The 21,869-nt window shown below is 44.6% G+C and overlaps 1 protein-coding gene and 1 pseudogene across 5 annotated transcripts; one reads left to right on the top strand and one right to left on the bottom strand.

Annotated features, from left to right (window-relative positions):
* Positions 1–1,899: 1,899 nt before the first annotated feature.
* On the bottom strand, positions 1,900–21,869 carry LOC121291778 (zinc finger protein 99-like). 5 transcript variants are annotated; one of them, XM_041213327.1, is made up of 6 exons: positions 21,772–21,869; positions 20,129–20,775; positions 14,275–14,526; positions 13,767–13,923; positions 13,585–13,679; positions 1,900–2,110 (listed from the first exon to the last, which is right to left on the bottom strand). In XM_041213327.1, exons 2-6 carry the CDS (start codon positions 20,321–20,323, stop codon positions 2,063–2,065), a joined length of 747 nt encoding a protein of 248 aa, XP_041069261.1. In that variant the 5' UTR covers positions 20,324–20,775; positions 21,772–21,869; the 3' UTR covers positions 1,900–2,062. The 5 variants fall into 5 exon arrangements, with proteins under 5 accessions (XP_041069261.1, XP_041069257.1, XP_041069259.1 ...); XM_041213323.1 differs by lacking the exon at positions 1,900–2,110 and having other exon boundaries at positions 11,804–13,679; XM_041213325.1 differs by lacking the exon at positions 1,900–2,110 and having other exon boundaries at positions 11,805–13,679; positions 20,435–20,775.
* LOC121291796 overlaps positions 2,093–21,869 on the top strand; it is a 36,277-nt pseudogene continuing 16,500 nt past the window's right edge.

Here is a 21,869-nt window from a genome sequence, read left to right as displayed (position 1 = left end):
CCCAGGCCGGAGGAATATGAGTCGTTTCCTCCTGACCAGATTGATGGCCCATGGGACCACCATCGTGACCATTGCCTGTCGGAGCTGAGGTGCGGTCTCGCACAGTCCTGCAGAAACAGCAGGTCAGCTTTGACCTTGGCAGGGTGGTCCAAGATTGCAACACATCACGTAATAGATTTAATGCTACACACATTTATGGATACAATCTTTACACCCATTTTAAAGCATTTTGTTGCTTACCAAACCTGTTGTCTTTGAGAATTCCAGACTTTGGTCTGATCCTGCATACCCATAGAATTCGCAAATTGTCTCACTTTAGATGGGCTGAGGAAACTGTCCTGAACCACCCCAAGAGCAGCGGCCCTTGTCATCCATGTCGGGTGGGAGACGCCTCTTGCCACTTAGATAAAAGCAAAAAACTGCGGATGCTGGAAATCCAAAACAAAAATGAAAATACCTGGAACGCATCTGCGGAGAGGAACACAGTTAACGTTTCGTGTGCCTCTTGCCACTTGTCTGGGAAGTGGCTTGGTCCCTTCTTAGCCCATTCTTCTTTTTGGCTCTCTTCACCAGCTGCCACTCCCCCTGCTGATTTTCTGCTGCTTCCTCCGCCATTGATTCGCTCTCCTGAGGAGTGGGAGGTTCAGAAAACAGTGCAGTTGATTGGCTGTCTGCTGCCTCAATCTTTTCCTCCACCTTGTCTCTCTGTGTCTTCCTTTGTCTCATTATGCTCACTGGGGGCCTTGGTGGTTGGAGGGTTGCAAGTGTCCTTGGTAGTAGTGACACTGACCATTTCATCTGCTTCCCCCTTGTTGGCTTTGGCTGCCTGTGCATAAGTGAGGCAGCGTTTGGGTCAGGTCCTGTAGAGGTGACCTGCCTCACCACACAGGTTGCAGCACTTAGTCTGTTTGCAGTCCTTTGTCAGGTGCCCTTCCTGCTTGTAGTTCTTGCAGAGGGTGGCGCTGCAGTTGGCCACCACATTTCAGCTTGAGATGACATTTCATCAGAAACTAGGTTGGATGTTGGTTGACTTTTCATTTTATCAGAGAACACACTCCGTCTGTCTCCGCCCCTCAGCACTGCCCCACCCATTCCCCTGCTCTCAGCAGAAGCCCCCTGACACCCCCAGCTCTCAACCCAACCCGAGCATTCAATGTCCCTGCCCTCACCGTTTCCCGCCTTCACCATTTCCTGCTCTCGACGCCTCTGCTCCCCACACTCTCATTAGCACTACCCCGCCCCCCCCCGCCACCGCACCCCCCCACCCCAGCACGGCTCTCATCCCACCCCAGCTCTCAATGTCCCTGCCTTAATGTTCCCCACCCTCACTGCCGCCCGCTCTTGTTGTCCCTCCTGTCCTCCTGTCCTCATCGCCCTGCACCACTCCCCCCACCGCCCCATCCACGACCCCAGCTTTCAGACCTCCCACCGATCTCACCACCCCAAGTCCCCAAGTCTACTTTTACTGCCTGCGCTCATACAAGCACATCACCTCTGGTCCGATGGTTGGAGTGATCTTAATTTTATTTCCACACAGTTGACCACTCTGGAGTCACTCTTCAACTCACAACCACTCCCCACTCAGACTCACTGCCCAAGTAACAGAATCACTCCCCCAACACTTCCTCAATCTCCCTTCCCACTCTGCCTTGTGCCCCTCCCTCCTGTGTGCCTCTCTCCTGTGCATGTGCTGATCCCACCACCGCACATCATCGCTGCCTTGGATGCTGTGGGTCTTCCTCTTCTGATCTGCTGTCAAACACATCCGAGGCTACACATCCCACACTGATGTTGTCAGTTTGAAAACCTCTGAGGATGAAGAATGTTATTCCCACACTAGAAATCTCTGTCAAACGTTTACCAGGGGAACTGAGACAGCAGCTGCAATAAGTGAGGCTTTATTCAGATGGGACAATGACAAGTTTAAACCCCCACCTGATCTGCTGCTCAAAGTCGCCTCTGTTTCACTGGTCAGTTTCCCAAGCTTCAGGAAACTCATGTTACTCCAGAAATATTTGGATTGGCTGTGAGAGACGTCAATCAGAGAGCCCACCCACTCTGCTCATTCACTCCTCTTCCTCTTCCACAGCTGGTTCACTTCCTGTAGGGACTGAAAACCAAGTGAGGAGATGGTGAGTGAAGGAACAGAATTTATAATAATTACATCGCATAATATCCACACTAATGTTCAGGCAGTCTGACTATCCTGTGGGGAATCAGGTGTGGAAATGCCCCTTATGCTGAGTGAAAAGATCCAGCTGAGAGAGCTGTTTTCTGGGTGCTTTGTGCTGAACTGTTTGATTGGAGCTGTGTGTTGGATATTGAGTGTGTTTATTGGAAGCATTTCCCTTCTGATTTACAGGCTGAGTTTTGTTGATGGGTCATTACTGAATATGAGAAGGTGAGGTGTAATTATCTGGGAGGTGCAGAGTGTCTGAGGATTCTTACTGATTTCCTATTGTTGAGTTCTGTGTGTGTGTGTTGGGAGCTGGTTATTATCCTGTGGACTGAATGGTCAGTTGGGATCTGGATGTTTCCTGTCTTTTCAATTCCCTCCAAAACCTCCCACTGCCCCCTATCTCTGTAATCTCTTCAGAAATGGAAAAATACTTGCATTTTTATCGAGCCTTTCACAACTACCAGATGTCCCAAAGCTCTTTACAGACAACAAAGTATTTTTGAAGTGTGTTCACTGTTGTAATGTAGGAAGCGTGGCAGCCAATGTGTGCACAACAAGATCCCACAAACAACAATGTGATATTAACCAGATAATATGTTTTTTGGCGGTGTTGATTGAGGGATTAATGTTTGTCAGGACATCAGGGATAACCCCAGTATTCTTCAAAATAGTGCCATGGGATCTGTTACATCCAGCTTAGAGAGAGCAGAAGGGTCCTCTTGAGATCTCATCTGAAAGATGGCACCTCTGACAGTGTAGCTCTGCCACATTCCCTTTGTGCCGTGTATTCTATGATTCTGTATGATTCTATGAAAGCTTCTCTGTTACCATTCCTGGCTCTCACTGTCATTTCACAGTGTTGGTCAGGAATAGGGAGACCATGTATATGAAGATGTGCAATCCCCACTCACAGGAGAAACCAGTGACACTCTGCCTCAGCTCATTTGCTGCTAAAACCCTCATCCACACCTTTGTACACTCCAGACTCAACTACTCCAATGCTCTCCTGGCTGCTCTTACATCTTGCACTGTAAACTTGAGCTCCTCTAAAACTCTGCTGCCCATGTCCTAACTGATACCAAGACCCATTTATCAATCACCCCTGTTCCTGGTTCCTGGTCAAACTATACCTTGATTTTAAAATTCTCATCCTTGTTTTCAAAACTCTCAATGGTCTTGCTCCTCCCGAGCTCTGTAATCTTCATAGCAATTTGGCTGCCATACCTGGATCACATTTATTGAAATGTCTTTTCATGCTCATAGTGAATTGAGATCCCGTTTTACATTCCACCCGAGTGCCTTTTCCATTGTCCTCACGGTGCCTGGGAAGACTGGGGAGCTGGGCAGAGGAAAGAAAGTAGCCACATTGTCTGCTCCTGGTCACTGTCCAGTGTCCCTGCTGGAAACAGGGGATGTGACAGTCAAGTGAAGAAAAAGAAAGGACTTGCATCAGATCCCCACACATAGCAGACTGGCACTCACTGTGGAACAGTCTCTAACTGAGGAGTTAGACTCTTCAGCAAAGGAGGAGAGGAGAGGGAGTCGGAGGAAATCATGCTTTCTTTTCCTGTTTTACAGAAGGATTGCACCGTACCACACCAAAGAATACAAAGAGGATAGACACAGCAGATAGATCCAGACCATCACCCAAGGAACAACTGCACAACTCTGGGAAGACATCCAGTCCCTTCACAGCATTGCTCAACACAGAGAAGTTTGGGCAGTGAAACCATCATCTGGAAATCAGTCAGGTCAGGGGAGCTTTGACATATCATCAGATCTGAAACTGGTCAGTGGTGTGGAACCTTCGATCAGAAGCAACCTTTCCAAAGGTTCGGCTGTGGGTGATCAGTCAGGGTGAGGCTGGGAAGAAGTGTGAGTGGCTCCAAGTGTGGTGAGAGCTTCAATCATTCATCAAGTCTCATGAACACTGACTCATTCCTAAAGGTGAGAGGCTGTTCAAGTGCGAGGTGTGTGAGGAGGATTCCACAGGCTCATAAGATCTGCTAACACGCAAGGTGCTTCTGTGACAACGTCTGCTAAGACATGGGCAGCCACAAGGAAGCGAAACGATTCAAGTGTGAAGTTTGTAATAAAACCTTTGTGACATCTTCGAGCCTCCTGACACACCAGAGGATTCACATGGGTGAGAAACCCTTCAGGTGTGAGGTCTGTGAAGTGACTTTCACCAGTTCCTCCAATCTCCTGAGACACCAGAGGATTCACACAGGGCAGAAACCATTCACCTGTGAAGTGTGTAACAAATCATTCTCACAGTCACCGCACCTCCTCAATCACCAACGCATTCACACGGGGGAGAAACCATTCACATGTGAGGTGTGTGATAAATCATTCTCGCGTTCATCAGATCTCCGCGTCCACCAGCGCATTCACACTGGGGAAAAACCATTCACTTGCGAGGTGTGCATCAAATCATTTTCAGAATCCTCGACCCTCCGGGAACATCAACGCATCCACACAGGGGAGAAACCGTTCAGGTGTGAGGTGTGTGACAAATCATTCTCGTGGTCATCGGACCTCCGTGTCCACCAACGCATCCACACAGGGGAGAGACCGTTCATGTGCAAGGTGTGTGACGAATCATTCACACATTTATCATCCTTCCGCACACACCAACGCATTCACACAGGGGAGAAACCATTCAAGTGTGAGGTGTGCAATAAATCATTCACGCAGTCATCTAACCTCCGTGTACACCAACGCATTCACACAGGGGAGAAACCATTCCAGTGTGAGATGTGTGACAAATCATTCTCACAGTTGTCAAAATTGCTGCTCCATCAGACAATCCACACTGGAGAGAAACCATTCACGTGTGAGGTGTGTGACAAATCATTCTCACGGTCTCAGTACCTCTGCGTACACCAACGCATCCACACTGGGGAGAGACCGTTCAAGTGTGAGGTGTGTGGCAAAGCCTTCACGCAGTTGTCGAAGCTCCTGGTCCATCAGAGGATCCACACAGGGGAGAAACCATTCACATGCGAGGTGTGCAACAAATCATTCTCACAGGCATCGAGCCTCCGCAGCCACCAATGCATTCACACAGCGGAGAGAACTTTCAAGTGTGAGGTGTGTGACAAAGCCTTCACGCAGTTATCGGAGCTCCTGGTCCATCAGGGGATCCACACACAGGAGAAACCATTCACATACAAGATGTGGAACAAATCATTCTCACAGTCTCAAACCCCCTGTGCACATCAACACATTCACATGGAAGAAACAGTTCAAACGTGAGGTATCTGACAAAGCCTTCACAAGGTTTTCGAAGCTCCTGGTCCATCAGACAGTCCATAAAGGGGAGAAACCATTCAAGTGTGAGATGTGCAACCAATCATTCTTACAGTCACCTAAACTCCTGCTCCATCAGAGGATCCACACCAGTAACCATTCAAGTGTGAGGTTTGTGATAAAGCTTTCTTGACATCTTTAATGTAAGATATCAATGTGAGTTCTGTCAGAAATCCTTCACACAGTTATTGGACCTCCTAGAACATCAGTGAACCTACACAGGATCTACGTAGCTTAGTTCTTGCCAATGTATCATCAGAGTGTAAATCTCTATGCAAGGTACTGCAAATGATGTTCAGTGATATTGGAGCGCAGAACAAGAAGCAACTTTCACTCACATCAAACAACTAGTGACGACAACGCCAATGCTGAGGTACGATGATGTCAATGATGAAGTCACCCTGCAGTGAGATGCCAGTGAAACAGGATTGGGGCAATCCTCATGCAGCAAGGACAACCAGTTGTGTTTGTATCCAGAGCGTTAACAAAAACTGAACAATGCTATGCTCCATCAGGCTACTCTCAATCATCAGCAAAGTGATCAAAGGAGTGATCAACAATGTTACCATGCAGCTCTTACTCAGTGATAACCTGCTCACTGACGCTCAGTTTGGGTTCTGCCAGGGCTGCTCAGCTCCTGACCTCATTACAGCCTTAATAATGGACAAAAGAGCTGAACACAAGAGGTGATGTGAAAGTGATTGCCCTGGACTTCAAGGCTGCATTTGACCAAGTGTGGCATCAAGGAGCACTCGCAAAACTGGAGTCAATGGGAATCAGGGGGAAAACTCTCTGCTGGTTGGAGTCATACCTAGCACAAAGGAAGATGATTGTGGTTGTTGGAGGTCAATCATCTCAGCTGCAAAACATCACTGCAGGAGTGTCCTAAGCACAATCATCTTCAGCTGCTTCATCAATGACCTTCCATTACAAGGCCAGAAGTGGGGATGTTCGTTAATGATTGCACAATGTTCAGCATCATTCGTGACTTCTCAGATACAGAAGCAGTCCATGTTCTAATGCAGCAAGATCTGGGCAACATTCAAGCTTGGGCTGATAAGTGGCAAGTAATATCCGTGCCATACAATTGCCAGGCAAGGACCATCTCCAACAAGAGAGAGAACCCAACCATCTTCCCTTGATATTCAATGGCATTACCGTTGCTGAATCCCACACAATCAACATCCCGGGGGTTACCATTGAGACCAGAAATGGAACTGGACCAGCCATATAAATACTGTGGCTACAAGGCCAGATCAGAGGTTAGGAATCCTGTGGCGTATAACTCACCTCCTGACTTCCCAAAGCCTGTCTACCATCTACAAGGCGCAAGTCAGGAGTGTGATAGAATACTCTCCATTTGCCTGGACGATTGTAGCTCCAGCAACACTCAAGAGGCTTGACACCATTCAGGACAAAGCAGCCCACTTGATTGGCAGCACATCCACATACACTCCCTCCACCACCAATGCAAAGCAGCAGCAGTGTGTACCATCTACAAGGTACACTGCAGAAACTCACCAAGGCTGCTTAGACAGCACCTTCCAAACCTGCGACCTCTACCACCTAGACGAACAAGGGCAGCAGATGCATGGGAATACTATCACCTGTAAGTCCTCCTCCGTGCCACTCACCATCCTGACTTGGAAATATACAACCGTTCCTTCACCTGCCGCTGGGTGAAAATCCTGGAACTCCCTCCCTAACAGCACTGTGGGTGTACCTACACCACATGGACTGCAGCGGTTGAAGAAGGCAGCTCACCACTACCTTTTCAAGGACATTTAGGGATGAGCAATAAAAATGCTTGCTTTTCCAGTGATACCCACATCCCGTGAAAGAATTTTAAAAAAGATTGAGAAAGAGCGCTTGACTATTGTCTTTGCTTGTGAGCATTTCAGCCAGTACCTGTTTGGGAGAGAGAAAGTGATGGTGCAGTCTGACCACAAGCTACTTTAAAGCATCTTTTTCAAACCACTTCTATGTGCTCCAAAGCGATTGCAATGGATGTTACTTCATTTTCAGAGATATCATTTGCAAGTGGAAACTTGAACACTTCAAAGATTATATGTGCAGTATGTGTGTAGGGACAGACAAAATTGGAACAAACTAGAAAGAACAAAGTTTTTTTGTTTGTGTGATCAGTTTCTTCATTGACTAATTGGAGTAACTTGCAAACAAAAAAGGGGGATGTTTGGATAAATCTCTCTGTACAGTGTGGCTTCCCATTTAATGTGACCTCTGATGTTATTATTTGTAAATAAAGGTTTGAGGGCAGTAACCATTTTACACACCACATGGAACGTTGTTTAAAATTCAAAACTAGGAAACTGACCGGTGAAACGGAGGTGACTTTAAGCAGCTGATCAGGTGGGGGTTTAAACATGTCATTGTCTCATCTGAATAAAACCTCACTTATTGCAGCTGCTGTCTCAGTTCCCTCGGTAAACGTTTGACAGAGATTTCTAGCGTGAGAATAGCATTCTTCATCCTCAGAGACTTTCAAACTGACAACATCAATGTGGGATGTGTAGCCTTGGAAGAGTTTGACAGCAGATCAGAAGAGAGAGACCTACAGTATCCAAGACAGCGATGACATGCAGTGGTGGGTTCAGCACATGCACAGGAGAGAAGGAATAATTTTCTCCTAGCTCTCCTCCTTTCTCTAGTTAGTTTTGGGGTAGTTAGAATTAGTTTTGAACTTATGGAATCAATTTTTCTTATAATAAATCAGTGAAAGCCAAGAGTCTTGATTGAGTTAATAACACAAGGTCAAGGACGACATTTTGAGATGAACATTAGTGGCTTCTTCAGCTATTTTGTATCCTACATTATTGTATCACCGTATTAAGATGAATTCAAAGCTTTGAATAAGTGTTGATTGAGTTTGTAATTAATAAATTATGTTATCAACCTATGTAATTGAGGATTTTTGATTGCTCTTTTTTATTTATCCATATAATAATCAAAGAAGAGAAGTGATTCATTGATTGAGTAATGTAAGTTTTAAACTCAATTTTCCAAATGCAAGCAGTTAAATTATGAGGACATTGCAAAAAAAAAAAAAGCCATGAGATGGGAACACCAAGACACTGAGGTATCTAGTCCTAATGAAAAGGGCTTCATTCAAAATCAGATTAAACCTGGCAGAGTAAAGAAGCCATTGCTCTTTATGAGTGATACATTGCTGTCCCTTTGAAATGGGTGTCATCAACTGGAATATGCAATTAAAAACCAATTAAATCAGCTCAGTGCCAGTCAGGACCAATGGACTGGCCAGTCGTGCCCTGGCAGTCTTTCAAAGTTGGAAGGGTTGCAAGAGAAATATCAAGGACTTAAGAAGGCATGAAGGCATTTCAATAAATGTGTCTCCAGGTATGGCAGTCAAATTGCTATGGTGCAGGACTAACAATCCAGAGATTGTGAGTTCAATCATGGAAAGTTACGTACATAGAATTACAGTGCGGAAACAGGCCATTCGGCCAAGTTGGTCCATGCTAGTGTTTATCCTCCACAAAAGCCTCCTCTCACCCCCTTCATCTCATCCTATCAGTATATCCCTCTAGTTTCCCCTTAAAGATATCTATGCTAGTCCCCTCAAGTGTGGTGTACTACAATCTTTCCCGTGAGTTGGAGAGAAAAAAACAAACAATTCTCATTAGAGCAGAATCTCAGAACTTGGGAGTGAATGGATAGTTGTCATTTCCCTACCTGCAACCCCACCCATTTGGGAATTATTTATTTTTCAAAATCCTTTTTGAGCTGTGTGATTTTTACTGAAGGGGGAGGAGGCTGTTTCTGGTAGCCACTGAGGTGGGTCTTTTTCAAATTATTTTTAAATAAACAGTCTCCTCTCCATCCACCCCCCCAACACCCACCTCCCCGCTAACCCCCCCCGCCCCCCCCACCCCCCACCTACACTGACCACTTCCAGTTACGACAACCCTACTATTTCAATTAAAAAGAGAATTGGGATCTTGGCAGATCCAGAGGAGAGAGGGAGCACAAGGTGGTGAAGGATCCAGTCAGGGAAAGCAGCTCCCATTGTGGCTGAGAGGAGGGAATGTGAGAGGAAGGAAGGGAGGGAGAGAGAGGGAACGTGAGAAGGAGAGAGATGAGGAATACAAGTGTGGGAGAGAAGGAGAGACAGTGGGAATATGAGGAGAACGTGGCCCACCTCATGAAAAGGCTGGGCAAACCTGGTGTAGAAGGTGGATATGAGGGAGTGGTTAAAGCAGACTGACAGCTACAGGAGCATTGTGGTGAAAGGAGGACCAAAGGGCAGAGAGTTGGGAATTAGAAAGCGCTGTCCAACTCATCCTGGGGAAAGAGCGTCTTCCAGAAATGGAAACTGATTGGTCCATGGAACCACATGACCACTGGATCTCTAACCATTGGTGGGTTTGTATGATGGAAACGAGCTCCATCCTGTGTCACTAAAGTTCGGTGTCATTGCTGAACATCGGAATTGGGAGCCAGACTAAAGCACAGGGATTTTAAAGAAACTTCTGTCTGTAGTATTCTGAGAGAGTTTCACCTGATGTGTGTGTGTGTGTGTGAGTAAGGTGAGCCAGCTCTCAGGAGTGGGTATGGGGTAGAATTAGACCCTACTTTACTTGGTGATGTGAATTATAGACAGATCCTCTTCAGGTGATGGGTATTTGACTAATACCATGGTAATGTTTATACTCTCCTGTCTGGGAGGACAACTATCCTGAGTATGGTGAGGGAGTGGGGGTGAGTCTCTACAGGCCTGAGCTCCCTCAGCCCATCATACCTCGATGTAATAATGGTGTGATATGTTCATCTTACACTCTTCCAAGAGAAAGATCTTGAGTCATTTTCAAATGGTTTGTTATTTTGGTTGATTCAAAGTTTGATATGAGCTGAATATTGTGTTGTTGTTTGTCTGCTGTTTTATCAATCTTCTGTAACGATTTATAACTCACAATAAATTAATGTTTTTAAACTTAACCCCAAACTAGCTGATTTGTCAGCATGGTGTTTTCCTATTCACTGAAACACAGAGTCCGGTACACAATATATTGGTCAATGTCAATGGGTTTATAATTTCCAGTTCACATGAAGCATGTTTCCCTAAGAAAGAAAGAAAAACTTACATTTATATATCAATGTTCACAAACTCAAGGCATCGCAAAGCACTTTATAGCCAATTAAGTACTTTTTAGAGTGTAGTCGCTGTTGTAAGTTGAGAATTGAACCCACAAACCTCTGACTCAGAGTCAAGAGTGCTAGCTAAGTCATGGTTAACAGTAACATCATATTTCTGTTCTATTAGATTGAGTCTCTCAGGGGTTAAGTTCCAAGACTGCGTACTGAATGCTCTCCCCCTGTAAACTGGAAGTCTGAGAGTTTGATTTGATTTAAAGTGGTAACTAGTTAGAGCTGCAAGTGTCAGTGTTGTCTTTGTGTCTGGGTTCCTGTTTCTGTTTTATTTTGCAAATACAAATCCCTGAAGCCAAATGACACACACTGCAGAGGAGGTGTTGTTTATTAACCCCCATGTCTCGCCGAGGCAGGTCACAGAGAGAAGCTAGTGGGACATTGAAGAACAGTTTCAGGTACCGGCTACCCCTTGGGTGGATCACACCCAGAGAGAGAGAATGGTCACAATCATCTGAGTGTACGGCACGCTGAACAATATCATTCTCAAACAAGGTCTGGACTGGGACAGTCCAGGAGAGGAATCAGGAGAAGTAAATGGACCAGGACATCCCAGGAGAGGCGAATCAACCAGGACAACCCAGGAGAGGCGAAATGACTGGGACATCCCGGGGGAGGTGAATGGACTGGAACATCCCAGGGGAGAAACCAGACGAGGTGAATGTTAAGCCCAAGAAACTGGAGCTGACAGGAACTGAGCTTCCATAGGAGGCAACCCCTGGACAGGGCAGACTGTCATATATCAACAAATGGGGCAAATACTCACACCGCGAGTCCCACCTCACATCTCAAGTCAATGTCCAAACACTGGATCCTTGATCTCTCTCCATCTCTGCTCTGCTTCTCTCTCCTGTCTACTTTTCACCTGTGCCGCTCTCTCATTTCTTCTTCCCTCCCATGCCCCTTTCCAACCCACCCCCCCCACCGCATGTCCCCTCCTACCCTCTATTCTATCCCATGGCCCCACCCATGGTCCCCTGTACTTTCCATGCTAACTCATGCATCCAACCATCCTCATGGCTCATCCTACCCTCCATGCCAACCTATGCACCACATCTCTGCACCACCCTTTATAGCCCCATGCCACCCTAGTGCCAACTCAAACCAACCTGTTCCCCACCCCCACCCAACACCCATTGCACTTACACCACCCATATCAGCTCACCCACTATCCACAATGGGCATACCTCAGGATCCATGCTGAGATTAAATGAATTGAAGTTCCAAGTGTCTGTTGCAGACTTTATTTTTTTTAAAACATTCATTCATTAAAAACCCAATTACTACATTTACATTCCTTCAATTACATTATCCCTTGGAACAACAAACATTTGGTTCAACTGCATAATTGCTATAAAACAATCATTGGAATTAATAGTCCCACTTCAAAGAATCCATAACCACTTGGAAATGTCAATCAAACTGTGAAATGGCAGGCACCCTATTGTTATAATGGATGGTTCTGAAATCTGTCATGCAGCACTAATCCAGGTTTATGTCAACAGACGAGTGAAATATCAGGCAATCATTTTTTAACTCCAGACAATTTCTTTAAAGTGTTAAAGGGCAGGGGTTTTAAAAGTCTTGATAGCTTGACAGCTCCCTTTAACAGTTCAACATGACACTTTTGACAACTGTTTTTGACAGCTCCTCCTGACAGTTTTTCTTGACACTTTTGACAGTTGTTTTTGACAGTTCCAATAAGTTTATACACTTTTCATAGACATTAATGCCCTTTTTTAGCAATCCCAAAGAACATTTTACTTCTCCCAAAGGACAGCTTACCTCCCCAAAAGGTGTCGTGGGACCAAATCCAATTGGATACCTTTCCTCTCCAACGGAGGACCTTATCTCTCCAAATGAATCTATGAAGTTCAGATCTGCTCATATTGGGTCTAATCTGCTCACATCAGGTTTCAGACACCTCTCACTCCAAAATCACATGAATGGAGGCAGCTGCTGATTTCTATGGACAGCTGCCTCTGTGAAACATGCCTGTGTAAATCCCAACCTGACCCATTCTTGGCCCCACGAAAATGGTAGGTGCCATGATCGGGTCCAGTTTCAGGCCTCTTCTGCCATTTTGCCTCTATGTCGTGGCAAAAATCCAGACCGAAGAAACAGAAAAATATCCCTCATGATGAAAGGGAGGGGGGAAATAATGTGGTAGAAGAAACAGTGTCGAGGAACAGACCCTAATTCTTTCTGCGTCTCCCTCGTCCCCGGGACGTGACCTCTCTTGTGCCAGAGACATGCCCAGCAGCAGATGTCTCCACACTGGGCTGCTGCTGGCCAGAAGGTGCAGGCACTACAATCTGAGCTAGAATCTGCCTCATTTCATTCAAAGTCTCATTGCTTTGTTGCAGAAGCTGACAAAGAACCTCATTCTGCTGCTGAAGAATCTCATTGTTTCTTTGTAGATGCTGGTTTAAAATCATATTCTGCTGTCTTAGAGCCTCATTCTGCTGCTGAAGAATCTCATTGTTTCTTTGCAGATGCTGGCTAACATCTGTCTTAAATTCAGTCAAAGTTTGCTGAAGCAAGTTAGAAGTGGCCTGATAACTCTCAGTACTTTGAACCTGTTCCTGATACAAGCGCTCAAGAAGCTTCAGATCATCTTCATTTTCTTCACCACCAGCATGGGCCTGATGTTGTCCATGTGCTCGTGGAGATGGCAGAGCTTCTGCTCCCAAAGCCGCAGGTTCCCCACCTCCTGAAGATTCTGAGAGCCCTCCCTCCACCACAGCAGCCATAACATCACAGGCCTCCCTCTCCTCACAAACCAGAACATTCACCTTTACCACTGAAATCTCACCAACACTACCCTCCAAATCAGACATCTTAATCTCCTGACACTCCTCTCCCTCGTCTGCTGCAGCTGCTGTTCCACATTGCTGTGAGTTATTCACCTTTGTCCCTTCCTCATCGCCCCTTTCAGGAATCTCAGATGCTGCTGCCAACTCTCCTGCATCACCATCTGATGTGTCCATGGACACCTGTGTATCTGTCAGAGGAAAAAAATTCACAATTAGTTTTTATCACAAATTAATTCTCCTCCTGATGGGTTTAAACACTCAGCTGACGACATCACCTTCGCTCATCCCCATATCTGATCCACCATTGGTTATCGTGGAGTTGGAGAGGCCAAACAGCTTCCTTGTGAACTCCTCCTGATCCGTCAGGTCCTTGATGTATGGCACATGCCCTCCAATCAACAAGCGCTCCTGGGCATTATGGGCCAGCTTTGCCTAAAGGAAGAAATGAAAATTAAATCATGGTCCAGACTTTGCTGTGCTGTCCTGTGACGCATTTTACAAGGGCTGAAGGCAACTTTCAGCTGCACCCAGGGGGACTTCTGATTAGAGCTAAGACTTAGAACAAAGTCAGAGCCATCTCCAAAGCAACTGCATTTTACAACACCTCATAAAATTAGTAAACAAAACATTTCATGTGATCTTTCTGTATTTTCAACTTAAAAAGTAGGATTTAAAGTTTCAGAAATTAACATATATATACATATACACACATGTACACATATTTTATATATATATAAATATATATATATGTTTATATATATATATGTGTTTATATATACCTACCCTGGCAGCACGCATCAAATCATGAAGTTTCTTCCTGCATTGATCCACCGTCCGTCGCACTGTGCTATTCGTGCTGACTACAGTTGCTACTTCCTTCCAGGCAATGGACTGCACTTTCCTTGGCGGTTTCACCTTTCCACCTCCTAGGATGCGGTTCCGTCTCGCTTCCACCTCAGTGAGGAGAATGTTCATTTCTTCATCTGAGAAATTCTGACTTCTCTTCCTCTGCACAATCTCCTGCACTGCCAGCTTCTACATGGGAAAACATCAGGACTTTTCAGTGGACTACACTTAGAATTATTAAATAACATTAAATGTTTAAAAGAAATAAAAATCTAAGTACACTTAGAATTATTGAACAACAATAACATTGAATGTTTAAAAGAATTAGAAAGACTCTGTTATACATGGAAAGTGGTGCAGAAGTTTGAATCAAGTTACCTGGCTGTTTAATACCCAAAGCAGTCTGCTGGCTGCCCTTAAGGGACATTCCCAGCTCCTCTCACATCATGGGGGCTGTGGCTTCGAATCTCCTGTGCTGTGATGAGGTCTGCCCAGCTGGCTATGACGGAGACTCCAGGGAGAAGTCAGGTTCGAAAACATGGCCTGAAAAATCACTTCCCGGTGAGTCTCTACTTTTTCAGGTGATCAGCGTCAATCAGAAAGGTCTGGGTCAACAAGTTCAAAATGTCTTCTTCTTTGAAGAAAATCCTTTTTGGCTGTTCCTACAATGTCACTGGGATGGTTTTGTGTTCAAGCAGAAAGGTTTGACATTCTTGTCTGGTCTGATCTTTTGGACATTTTAAAATCCTTCAGTTTCTCCCGATCACATTCAGATCGAATTTTATTTCATTCTTTCTGAACAATATCAATGTCCTCATCATTTTAAACCTTCCATTTTCTTGCTCATGAGCCTTCCACACAATTCAAAAGTTAATTTATTCCAATCATTTTGCGGTTGTAACTTTGGTGGTGGTGGTGGGGGGGTGGTGAGGAGGGATGGTGCATTGGCTTAGCGGTAATGTCATTGGATTATTAATCCAGAGACCCAAGGTAATGTTCTCGCGATGTGGTTTCAAATCCCACCATAGCAGCTGGTGGAATTTTAACTCAATTAATTAAATCTGTAACTAAAAGCTAGTCTCAGTAATGGTGCAATGAAACTATCATTTATTGCTGTAAAATCCTATCTTATGTCCTTTAGGGAAGGAAATATAATAAAACAAACCTCTTGATAATACATCTTTATTCAGAAAACTATTTGAAAAGTCCAAATCTTTAACAAACAGTAAGCTTTGAGCTGAACCAGCATCCTGTAGATTAACAATTTTTTTTAGGTCATTCCATCGATAAAAATGGACACTTCCCCAACAAATACAAATCCTTTATAATCATCCACATCTCTATCTACTCCCATTGTAAAAACATCAGAAGTAATGGGTCTCTCAAGCTTCACTTTCCGATGCAGTTCTCTCTCTGCAAATTCCCGCTATTTGCAACAGTGCATCTGATTTAGGCTTTAACCTCCAACAATTTGCTTTCACATGTCCAGTTTTATGACAGTGAGAACATGTCAGTCTTTTTGACTCACCCTGTCTTCTACATTATCTTGTTGATTACCTTTGATAGAATCTCTCTCCTTCTTGCTATCCCCTTCTCCACTGTTACTCGAAGCCTGTTTATTTTTGCATTGGGCCTACCTTTCCAACTCTTATATGCGTTTACAAATGGAGATTTACCACAACCTATCTGTCCATGTGACATATCATATCCATCAGCTGAATTTGTATCTTTGCTTATTTTAGACATTTGCCAATCTTCAAGTTAAGTTTGAATAACTAAAGGAACACTACTTTTAAATGCTTCCAAGATCATGAGCTTTCCCAAATCATCAAAATTTTGTTCTAAGTTTCAGTGCCTGATACCACCGGTCCCACAACATTGCTTTCTTCCTCGCATATCCTACAAACATTTCATTCAGTCTTTTCTTTAAAATTTGAAATTTTAATTGTTTTCCTCCAGGAACAACTTCATATGCATTAAGTATTGCAGTTTTAACTGTCTCATAATTTGAAGATTGCTTTGCTGAAAAACTTGAATAAACATCCATTGCCTTGCCAATTAATATGCTTTTCAAAATAAGAGTCCATTTGTCTTTTGACCACTCTAGTTTTATAGCAACTTTCTCAAACAAAGCATAATATTTCTCACTCCTTGTCAGTGAATTTAGACACTTGACCATGGTTCTTAGATAAATCAAAACTCTGAGTGGATCCAACTCATCATCTGAATTACGATCTATTCTTTCACCCTGTAACCTAAGTCCTTCTTTAGCCAGTTCATACTGTCTTGATTTCTTTCTCTCTTTGAAACCTTTTTTTCCTTATCCTCCTCCTCCCTTGTTAACCTCTCTCTCTGGAGTACAAAGACAAACCTTTTCATTTCTTTTTTGGATTTGAGTTTTTGCTTTTCTCTTTCCCTTTCTATTTCAAGTGGTTTCATCTGCAACTGAATTCTAGCCAACTCAAGCTGTGTCCTATCGGAGTCAGGCTTTTCTTCTTCCAATCCCAAATGTGGTGGTATTACCTCAGTTATGCCTGCTTTTTTAGCCCCTGTTTTTAACTCCAACTTCAACTCCTCTGCTAATGCTATTAACTTAAACATGGTTAATGGTTGCAAATCACTCGGGGGATAAACCTTCCCTCTCCAGAAAAGTTTTAGCAATTGACAACACCTCAATACATACAATAAAATTTCACTGTGGAATCTTGTTAGCTTCAACATTAGCCAACAATAATCTTGCCAGCAATAAAGATTACCTCTAAAAATGTTAACATGAACTCTGAACCAGATATTTGCAACAATAGTCACTGTCAAGTAGATTGTAAATAGATTGTGGGCTATCACACAGCCTTGCTTGACACTAGTTTCAATTTTGAAGACTTCTGTTTCAGATCTCCCACTCAAGACAACTGCAGTCATATCATCATGAAACAATTGCAGGATTGTGATGAACTTTCTTGGACATCCAAATCATTGGAGCAGAATCCACAATTTACTGAGTTAAATACTTAGGTCACACTGATGAATGTAACGAAGAGAGTGTTGTTCTTGACATTTTTCTTGGATTTGTCTGGCGACAAAGACCATGCCAGAGGTTCCTCTGGAAGGTCTAAAACCAAGTCAAAGTTCTAAGTGATGTTGGTATCACTCGATCCATGTGGGGGACTGATGCCTTCTGGACTTGTTCAATTGGTGATGACCATCCACCCAGCAGCAAGACATCACAAGGCTCAGAAGTTCAAGAGGAAGAAGATCAATGACTCAACCCTAAAACGGCCCGACTGAAGAGAGAAATTCCAGGTGCAGCTCACGACCAATCTGGAAAATCTTCACACATACAACTCAATTCCTGAACAGTGAGATCAAAACAAAATCAGCTGTGCTAAACTGTACCCAGACCATTGAGTTCGAGTATCATCATCACAAGGACTGGTTCGACGAACATGACGCTGAAATATGTGACCCTCCAAAACGAAAACAATCAGCCTTCATTGCCTGGCAGAACAACCCAAGGTCACAATTCAAGAAGGCAGCATTTCAACAGCTCAAGGCTGATGCCCAAAGATAAATCCAGAAGATAAAGGGCATGTGATGGGAAGAGAAAGCCTGAGAGGTCCAACAATATGCAGATCATCATGACATGTGAAGCTTTTCTGAAGTCACCAGGGTCATTTATAGACCGAGGTCAAATGGACAAAATCCCCTTAATTCACAGGATGGTGTTTCCCTTCTTAAGGATGACAATGCCATCTGTTAACGCTGGAAAGAACATTGTGACCAACTCCCCAACCACGAATCCACAGTGGAAGCTGATACCCTCCAGTCTGTCCCCCAGTGCCTGTGGTAGAATCCATGGGTGAGTCACCATCGATGGGAGAGCTGCAACAAATAATCAAACAGATGAAAAACAAAGCCTGTGGCCCCAATGGTATTCCAGCTGAGGTCTTCAAAGCTGGTGGACTTCTGCTCACATCAAGACTCCATGAACTCAACCTACAGATCTGGGAAGGGAGAAAGAAAATCAAGCAGGAGATAAATCATGCTGCAGAATCTATTCAGGTATTTCCCTCTTGTCTGTCGCAGGTGCTTTAGCGGGAGCTTCTGTACATATTGATGTTTTCTTTTGGTGATGTCTGGCAATCTGGTCTAAGGTTAAATTGGCCTTCTTGAAACAATTGGACTGGTGGGAGAGGTTGAAGACAGACACTGCTGAGACAGACAGTGGTTTGGAATGACAGCTCCCCTGTGTGAGCACTGGAGGGTAAACAACACAGACAACTCTCAGTGCAATGGAAGCAGGTGACACAGCTCTAACCATTCGCAACTCCTCAGATACTGAAGCATTTCGTGTTCATAGGCAGCAAGTCCTGGACAACATTCAGGCCTGGTCTGATAAATGACAAGTAACATTTGCACCACAAATGTCAGGCAATGACCATCTCCAAAAAAGAGAATCTAACCATCTACCCTTGACATTCAACAGCATTACCATTGCTGAATCCCCCTCTATCAACATCCTGGGGGGATACCATTAACCAGAAACTGAACTGCACCAGCTATAATAATACTGTGGCTACAAGACCAGGTCAGAGCCTGAGAATTCTGCAGTGAGTAACTCACCTTCTGACTCCCCAAAGCCTGTCCACCATCTACAAGGCACAAGTCAGGACTCCATCTTGCCTGGATGAGTGCAGCTCCTACAACACTCAAGAAACCCGACACCATCCAGGACAAAGCAGCCCGCTTGATTGGCACCCCCATCCACCAACTTAAATACCCACTCTCTCCACCACTGAAGAACAGCGACAGCAGTGTGTACCATCTACAAGAGGCACTGCAGCAAATCACCAAGGCTCCTTTGACAGCACCTTCCAAGCCCATGGCCCCTATCACCAAGAAGGAGAGGGTACTAGATGTATGGGAACACCAGAACCTGCAAGCTCCTGCCCAGCCACATATCACCCTGGCTTGGAGTTATATCATCGTTTTCCCCACTGTTGCTGGGTCAAAATCCTGGAACTCCCTCTCTAACTGCACTGTGGATTTTCCTACACGTGATTACAGTGGTTCAAGAAGGTGATTTACCACAACCTTCCCAAGGGCAATTAGGGATGGGCAATAAATGCTGGCCGACATCAACATTTCATGACTTTAAAAAAAATCATCGGTGTATGGTGAGAGAGGAGGAGCAGGTGAAACAATCCTGGCTCACGTCGCACTGGAAGGGTTTGTCTCCCATGTGGGTTTGCTTATGTTCCAGGAGGTCTGACAACTGTGTGGAGGCTTTATTACAGAACTCACACCGATAGGGTTTCTACTCTGCATGAGTGTGATGATGTTTGTGGAGCATCAGTGGATCCAAGAATGATTTGTTGCATACCCCACGTGTCAATGATTTTCCCCCATGAGAATGTGGAGAATGCGCTGGTGTCTGCGACGGGTCGATGAGTTCGAGGATGATTTGCCGTCTCCCTCGCACACGAACAGCTTCTCACCTGTGTGAATGTGTTGAGGCATGCAGAGGTACCACGAGTATAAGAATCATTTGTCACACATATTGAAATCTGCGCACAGCAAGCTCCTAGAAACAGTAACGTGGTGATGACCAGATAATCTGGTTTTTGGTGGTGTCCATCAAGTTTCTCTCCAGTGTGCAAGTTTTGGAACATGACGTTTTGTGATGAATTCATAATGATTTGTCTCATAACCCACACAGGAATGGTTTCTCCCCTCTGTGAACACGCCAATGATACACCAGGGCTGATGATAGTGGAAAACTATTGATACAAACCTCACATTTGAATGGTTTCTCTCCGGTGTGAATACGTTGGTGTCTCACAAAAGTTGATGACTGCGTGAACGCTTGGTCGCACACCTCACACTTGAAGGGTTTCTCATCTGTATGAATCCTCTGGTGCATTAGGAGATCAGAGGATTGGGTGAAAGCCATCTGACAAACATCACACAAGAACGGTTTCTCTTCCATGTAGCTCCTGTTGTGTTAACAGTTGTATAACAGATGTACCTTGTGTGTTTGGAGATTGTATGAAATTGTGAGAGTCCTCCTCACACACTTCACACTTGACCAGCCTCTCACCTGTAGGAATTAGTCAGTTGTTCATGAGGCTCAATGAATGAATTTGGAGCCCACTCACACTTCTTCCCAGCCTCACGCTGACCGATCGCCCACAGCCGAATCTTCAGAAAGGTTGGTTCTGATGGAAGGCTCCACACCACTGACCAGTTTCAGATCTGATGATATGACCCGACCAATTTCTAGGTGATGGTTTCACTGCCCAAACTTATCTGTGTTGAGCAATGCTGTGAAGGGACTGGATGTTTTCCCACACTTGTGTAGTTATTCCTTGGGTGATGGTCAGGATCTATCTGCGGTGTCTACCCTCTCTGTATTCTCTGGTGTAGTACGGTGCAATCCTTCTGTAAAACAGGAAAAGGAAACATGATTTCCTCCAACTCCCTCTCCTCCTTTGCTGAAGGGACTGACTCCTCAGTTAGAGACTGTTCCACAGTGAGTGCCAGTCTGCTATTCCCCTTTGTGGGGGATCAGATGCAAGTCCTTTCTTGTTACTCACTAGACTGTCACACACCCTCTGTTTCCAGCAGGTACACTGGATAGTGACCAGGAGGAGACAACATGGCTACTTTCTTTCCTCCACCCAGCCCCCATCTTCCCAGGTACCATGAGGACAATGGAAAAGACAGTCGGGTGGAGTGTAAAGCGGGCTATCAATTCACAGTGAGCTTGAGTCGTAGTGGTGAAGACCAGTTTTACCCTCAGAAAATGTGTTTATTATAAAAAATACTCAGGAAAAATGTTAATTCAGTAGAGATTTTGAAATTTCTCCCCTTGTTTTCCAAAATTATTTGAAGAAAACACACTGAGCAGCAAGTGCTAGAAGCTAAGGAAAATATTGCTTCAGTGTAGCTGATTGAAAGGTTCTGGTTTATCCTGGGAAATTAGATACACTGCACTCGCTCAGACTGCACATCCCAAATTCAGCTATCAGCCACAGCACTGGGCAAAACTATCAAATCCAAGCCCAGGCTTTTGGGAAAGGCCGAGGCCTTCAGGTAAAATCTTTAAAGGTATCAAAAGACATTTCAACAAACATATCTCTGCACCTCCCAGATAATTACACCTCACCTTCTCATATTCAGTAATGACCCATCAACAAAACTCAGCCTGTAAATCAGAAGGGAAATGCTTCCAATAAACACACTCAATATCCAACACACAGCTCCAGTCAAACAGTTCAGCACAAAGCACCCAGTAAACAGCTCTCTCAGCTGGATCTTCTCACACAGCATAAGGGGCATTTCCACACCTGATTCCCCACAGGATAGTCAGACTACCTGAACATTAGTGTGGATATTATGTGATGTGATTATTATAAATTCTGTTGCTTCACTCACCGTCTCCTCACTTGGTTTTCAGTCCCTACAGGAGGTGAACCAGCTGTGGAAGAGGAAGAGGAGAGAATGGGCAGGGTGCGTAGGCTCTCTGATTGACA

The sequence above is a fragment of the Carcharodon carcharias genome, chromosome 19 (genome assembly GCF_017639515.1).
Source record: "Carcharodon carcharias isolate sCarCar2 chromosome 19, sCarCar2.pri, whole genome shotgun sequence".
NCBI lineage: Eukaryota > Metazoa > Chordata > Chondrichthyes > Lamniformes > Lamnidae > Carcharodon > Carcharodon carcharias.
This window is presented reverse-complemented; position numbering and strand designations above follow the sequence as displayed.